Source organism: Pistacia vera, unplaced genomic scaffold, assembly GCF_008641045.1.
Source record: "Pistacia vera cultivar Batoury unplaced genomic scaffold, PisVer_v2 Contig531, whole genome shotgun sequence".
Classification (NCBI taxonomy): Eukaryota; Viridiplantae; Streptophyta; class Magnoliopsida; order Sapindales; family Anacardiaceae; genus Pistacia; species Pistacia vera.
The window spans coordinates 127,285-134,094 of NW_022196370.1; the positions used below are offsets into that span (position 1 = coordinate 127,285).

General features: G+C 35.2%; 1 protein-coding gene across 1 annotated transcript; it reads right to left on the reverse strand.

Annotated features, from left to right (window-relative positions):
• Window positions 1–798: 798 nt before the first annotated feature.
• On the reverse strand, window positions 799–2,250 carry LOC116107299 (scopoletin glucosyltransferase-like). Its single transcript, XM_031393585.1, has one exon. The coding sequence runs from the start codon at window positions 2,248–2,250 to the stop codon at window positions 799–801; it is 1,452 nt and encodes a 483-aa protein (XP_031249445.1).
• Window positions 2,251–6,810: the final 4,560 nt, after the last annotated feature.

A 6,810-nucleotide genomic window follows, 5' to 3' on the forward strand; every position in this document is an offset into this window, starting at 1 on the left:
TCATTATCCATCACTTTCACGTGCATCTCCTGAGTCAGCTCAGCGTTTCTCACGTGCGTTTCGTTGGTGTCAAAATCACGCATCAACAAAAATACTGATTTTTTAAATCATGTCAATATAAAATAAACAAAGATTCATTGATATTGATAGGTGTTCAAACCCGTAAAATAAAATTTGGATAAGCAAGGTGTTTAATAAACTTTCAATGGAATGAACATGCTTTAAATCAAAAACATGCTTGTAAAAGAAAGTATATATTGAAATCCTCGAAGGGTCTTTCCACTTCTTCTCCTATTTAGCCGAAAATTAGAAAATATAATTTAGATTTCTAAGAGTGCTCGAAGTTGAGACTTCTATTACTCCTAAAGAGATTATAAGAACGGTGATTTACTTGATATATTTAAGGTTAAGAACTTAAGATCTGTAGCTGCGGAAAATTTACCAGCAATTGCTAACTTGCAGAGGTTACAAACTTTGCATTTAGACGGTTATCATCTTTCTTTTTCTCTACCAAGTTGCAAGAGTTGAGGCATCTTATTGGATTCTTTCACTGGAATTCCCTGAAGAATGCATGTTTCACTGGAATTCGCAGATAGCGACATGGATGAAGTCTTCCCAAATTTTGAATGCCTAAGGTTAACAAAACCAATGGATAAGTTTTCTACTTGCGCTTCTCTTTGACCTTGGTTTACCTTCAAGTTAAGTTCTTATATTCGATTGTTAACTGCAACAAATGCTGTTTATAAATGATATGATATGCTATTAATAGCTGATAGTTAATTCTATACTTTCCAATTCTCACGCCTTTTTGTACATTTTGATTTCCTGAATTAGATCCTTCATGCCATTGTAAGATGACCCCCCTTCTTCAACAGCTTTCTTTGCCAATTCCCCGAGGCGATCCGCTTTATTCCTCATCTCTAATGCTTCATCTTCATTACTCATAACTGCACAAATAGCCTTCTTGATCTTATCTCTCTCTATCAAAGGTGATTCATCCGTCGCCCAAATCTTCCAAAACTCATTGCCTACCGGAACTCCAAATTTAATCACTTGTGTTACCAGCTTCTCATTGTAGAATTGCTCCGCGAAAACAGGCCAAGTAACCATTGGTACACCAGCACTCACCCCTTCCACAATTGAGTTCCAACCACAGTGTGTTAAGAATCCTCCAATGGCCGGATGCTCAAGTATTAAAATTTGCGGTGCCCAGCCACATATAATCAGTCCTTTTCCACTTACATTTTCCTGGAATCTCTCTGGTAACCAGAAATCACAATCTTTAGAGTCTGAAACTTTTCCGACGACCCAAATAAAGGAATGTCCTGATTCTTCAAGTGCGCAAGCTATTTCTCTAATTTGGGCTTTGCTGAATCTTGTCAAGCTTCCGAAACAGATGTAGAGAACTGAATTGGCTTCCCTGGAACCAAGCCAACTCAGGCAACTGTGTTTAGATACACAACTATTGCCCCCTCTTTCAATTTTATCATCTGTATCTCTATTAAACATTGACACAGGGCCTATAGACCACGCCCTGATTCCGATATCTTTCCTAAAATGATCGACATAACCTGCCTCCAAATCATAAAAGCTGTTAACCAACACCCCGAAGCTGTCCCTCTCTGCTTTCTTGATCTCTTCAAACAAAGAAGAGAATTCGTTTTTGGTTTTAACAATATCCGGAAGCTGTGATCTTGTGAGTTTCACTTTGTCCGGCAAGCCTGGAACGATAAAAACTTCGGTTTCCAGTTTGATATCATCATGAGGCTTATACCGATCAATGTTATGCGAGATACAAAGATTAAAGAATCCACTGCCACTAAAAGCAAGCCTTGGAATGCCGAGTTCATTTGCAAGTTGAAATGTCCATGTATATAGATTGTCAGAAACAATACAATGAGGATGGTTTCGACGAAAGAGATGTTCAAATTCCGGTCGGAGTAGTTCCAGGGCGCGAAAGAACCTTTTGTGCATTTCTGGTGATGTAGCATCGTACAAATTTTCACAGCCTTCAGGTAGGCCGGCTTCTACAGAAGGGAAACGAAGGATCTCGAGGGAAATTTTCTGCCCGAATCGAACATCTCGAGCGATGGAATTCTGAAAAGAAAGAGCATTCTTTGTAGTAGTTAAAATGGTGACCCTGATGCCATTTGCAGCAAATAACCTGGCCATGTCCACCATTGGCATCATGTGACCTGGTGCCACGTAAGGAAGGAACATTACGTGAAGTTGTTGATCTTCTGAAACCATAGTGGATTCTCAAAGAGATGAGTTGAAGAGAAACAGAATGCTGGTTAATTACTTTTATGATTCATTATATGTTTAAGTTTTTGTGAAAGGGTAATATCTTTTCAGGATTCCATTAGTCTAAGAAATTGGAGAATAATTAGTCAAACTAGAGAACCGGATTTTCGCATGCTTAAAATAGGAATCAGAAGATGGATAAGGGAAAGCAAGATTTTAGTTAACCATATAGGTTATTTCTGGTTTTGAGTCAATCAATTGACACATGTTCAATTTATATAACTCTTTCTTTTAAGATATATTGTCTCCTACATTTAATTTTTTTTTTTTTTTTTTTTTTATATATATTTTGGGTTTCATATAGGAAAATATACAAGTTGAATTGCAGAATATTACTAGAGCTAACTCCGGACTCGATGTTGTGTTTCATATATTATGGGTATTTATCTTTTAATTTCTAGTCAAACAATGAATTTACATGGAAATTCAATGAAAATTTCAATATAAAAGCAACCAAATTTCCACTAACTGTAGCAATAGTTTGTACTCAATAGATACATTTTTAGTCAAAAGTGAAAGTTGATGGAAATTCAATGCATGAAAACTTCACTATAAAGGCAAAGCATTTTCCATTAATCGAAGTAATAGATTGTGCCAACAAGCATGTAAGCTATTATTCGTTTTCAAATTGGGTTAGGTAAGTTTTGCACAAATTTTCAATTCTTGAATATTTTATTTGAATGGTTACTATTATATCTAAATTAAGTCATTTCCAAAATACAATAATTCAAGGTGTCTTAATCCTAACACGGAAAACTATATCATAATTTATGAATATATGTATAGTAAAACTTCTCTATAATTATCATTGTTTTAAAACCTGGCCCGGCCCGACCAGTTTAACCGATTGAACTGGGACCCAGAAGCTTCAACGAGCCAGGTTTATGTTTTTTTAACTCATCCAAAACCCTAGGATTTGGGAGGATGATAGGTGAACAGTTGTCGGTCGGGATGTTGGGGCTTTTGAAGAGAAACTGCCGCTGAATGCAATGGTGGTGACGGTGTTGATTTTCGGTGAGTAAATCGACCGAAAATCGGACAAAATAGTCAGCGGCAATAATCGATTTTTGCCGACGATTGGCGAGGCTAACGAGGGTGGGGTGAGTGGGTTTTGGTCGCAAGGAAGAGGGGAGTAATTTTTGGGTGATGGAGAGGGTTTTCAATGCCGGCGTCGATGAGATCTAGCCTAGAATACCAACGTCGACGTCAGTGAGATTTGGCCGAAATTGAACCTATATCGGCCAGATCTTGGGTATATTTTAAGGGGAATGGGTTCAAAGGACGATTGGGGTTGCATCTGGGGTGTCGCTGCCGCCAACCAGTCACTGACTGATTTGTATTTGGGGTGTGTTTGATAAATTTCAAACCTATAGGGATGTAACGAACTTTTAGGGGTGTATTTGCTAAGTTTTAAAAGTTTTTGTCAACCGATTTGACTGACATTCAAACCGGTTCAACCCGTCAACCCGGGACCCGGCAAAGTCATCTCGGGTTGGGTTTTAAAACATTGATAATCTTAATGATCGAATCAAACTAATTTTATTACTATGAGAAGGTTATAACTTAATAGGAGTATAGTTACAAATAGGGGCGGATCCAGGAATTTCTATTAGGGTGGGCCAAATGAAAACTAATTGTACATAACATTCATATTCTGTCTTTCTAGTCAAAATTGTAACAAAAAGAAAAAAAATTACATTTACTATTGTCCTTGGCGGGGCTTCATATTGAGGAATTATTGCATGACCATCTCCTTATCAACACTGTCAAATATATCTTCCTCAACATATGGAATTAGGCTATCATTCAAGAATTGATCTCTCATCCGATTGTGTAAATGAGTCTTCACAATTTTCATAGCAGAAAATGTCCTTTCTACACTTGCAGTTGCAACTGGTAAGGTTAAAGCCAATGTGATGAGCAAATATACCAATGAGTAAATAAGATTCTTCTTCTTTTCAACCATTTTCTAAGCAAGACTAGTAATATCATTTAGTTATGAAAAATCACTAGCCGAGCGCATATCATCAATGTAATTATCAAGTTGAAGTTCAAATGCCATAAGATCAGTAAAAGAAAATTCAAGTGGATAAAATTGAGCAAAATGAACTAATCTTCCCTTATCAAAATGCTTGAAAGCAATCACTTGGATTTAGGGAGGCCATGGAAATAAGTAATTATGTATTACCCTCATTAAAACATCTGCTCTTTGTTGGATCCATCACGAGCTTCATCAACTAATATAGAAAAAAATGCATCCTCGAGATCACTAATTAATTTGTTGATGGTTTCAACTGTAAATACATTGATTATGTCTTTTTGGATCCTAGGAGCAATCAATTTATCATGTCTAGGAGCATTCTCCAATGCTACTAATCTATATTCTTCATTTTGCTCAGCTGTATAGCGTAAAAGTTCAAGAAAGTTTCCCCGATTCATTGAATTATCAGACTCATCATGGCCACGAAAAGGCAATCCTTGCCAAAGAAGAAGCCGACTAGTAGAAATTGATCCTTTCAACCGAATACGATAATCTGCTCGCTATTGGTCAGATTTCTTATTAATAATTGTACTCACATGTTGCTTTTGGTTCATCAAAGCTTGACAATTTTTCAAAGTTTGGTTATGATAGATGTTAGGACCTCCGATATGATATTTAAAATTTTCAAGTCTCTTCTAATTGCGAAACCCATCAAGAACAAAAGAATCATCGCCACTTTGCTCACCTTTATCTGGTTTGAAAAGATAACAACATAAACAATATGCAACATCATTCTCAACACTATATTCCAACCAATAAGAATATTTGTCAAACCAAGAACGTCGGAAACTCCATTCATGATCACCAGATTTTGATGTGGGAAACTTATGGTTGCGAGGTTGACAAGGACCCTTTTGTAAATAACGCATTCTGACTTGGTCTCAAACATTATGATGATAAAACGTAATTTTTGGTTGAAATCCAGGATCAAAAGAAAGATTTTCCAAGTCAACTTTAAAGCAATTTTTCTTTGAAGAATGTTGGTTTTCATTATCATTGACAGCAGAGCAAAATTGAGATGTCTCAGCAATTGACTTTCTTTTAAAATATTTTTCCATATCTAAACAGGGGCAGATCCAGCCTAGTTTTGGCCCACCCTAAATTTTTTTTTTTTAAATAATATGTATAATTTCTAGATTTCGACCCACCCTAACAAAAACAATAATAGACAAAAATATTAATGTGCAATTAGTTTTTATTTTAACCCACCCTGACAGAAATTTCTAGATCTGCTATCTAAATACAAGAAAATAAAATTATATAAATACAAAGAAATAAATTAACTCATGAATTAAATTCTATAATAACTATGGAAATTCTAAATTTTCCAACTTAAAGTTTTTCAATCATCAACTTAAAGTCTTAAAGACTTAAACAATATATAAAAATAAAAGCCTCCTTGGTTCTATCTATATTTCTATTTCTATTATCTATATATTATTTTTCTTCCAAATTTTGGGACCACAAAACAATCATTTACTTATCACAAAATATTGGAATCTAAAAACTCCCCCTTTTTTCCTAAAAGTTTTTTCAATAAAAAATTCAATGCACAATGCTATTATGCTAATACACACTACACAAATAAAAGAAAAACATTATACACAAAAAAAAAAAAAAAAAGTACTAACTAGAGAGAAAATAGCTGATTGAATTTTGTTGAAGTCTGAAATATGAAGACTTAGGGAGAGCAATAGAGGAACTATGCAAAACTTGAGGGACTGTCGTACTGAGGGTTTGCAAATTGTAACAGCAAATGAAGGTTTTACTTTTACAAATTTTATTAAAAAATTTAAGGTGGGCATTAGGCCAAATTTTTTAGTATTAAAATGGTGAGTGGGCCAAGACTTTTTAGTACTAAATTTGAGAGTGGGCCACATTTTTTAATATTTAAAAATAAAAATTAAGGGTGGGCCAAAGTCAAACCAAATAGAATAATATATTTAATTTTCTTTTTTTCTTTTTAAATTGAGGGTGGGCCAACACACTCTGGATCTGCCCCTAGTTACAAAGATCATTGTTTTGATTTAATCTTTAGTGCAAGTGGTATAGAGGTAAAGTATGCACTACATTAATAATTAATTAATAGAGTATGTCAAATCTAAGGTATAGGCATTTGTTGTATGTAATTTTTCCACCAAGTTCGAGAATGGCGAGGTATTAACTCGATCCAAAATTAGTTTGACTCATTCGATTGTCTAACCCAACATAAGCTCGTCGAGTTGCAGCTCGACCTAGCGTAAACTAAACGCGACCAATCCTTACAGCTATTCAACCAGCTCACAGATAACTTTAGATCCCGAATATCTCATAAGGGATCAAATCAACAACAATCTTGGCGCAATCTCAACGCTCAATCACGAGGATGTTAGAGTTACATTTCGATTTTGATTGTAATCCCTTTATTTTCATTCTTTCTTTTGTACAAAATCTGTATAAAAACCCCCTCCAATGATGAGAAAGGG

Bases quoted from the DNA above. Each gene is read 5' to 3' on its own strand.
- LOC116107299 (XM_031393585.1), bottom strand. From the start codon at position 2,250: ATGGTTTCAGAAGATCAACAACTTCACGTAATGTTCCTTCCTTACGTG.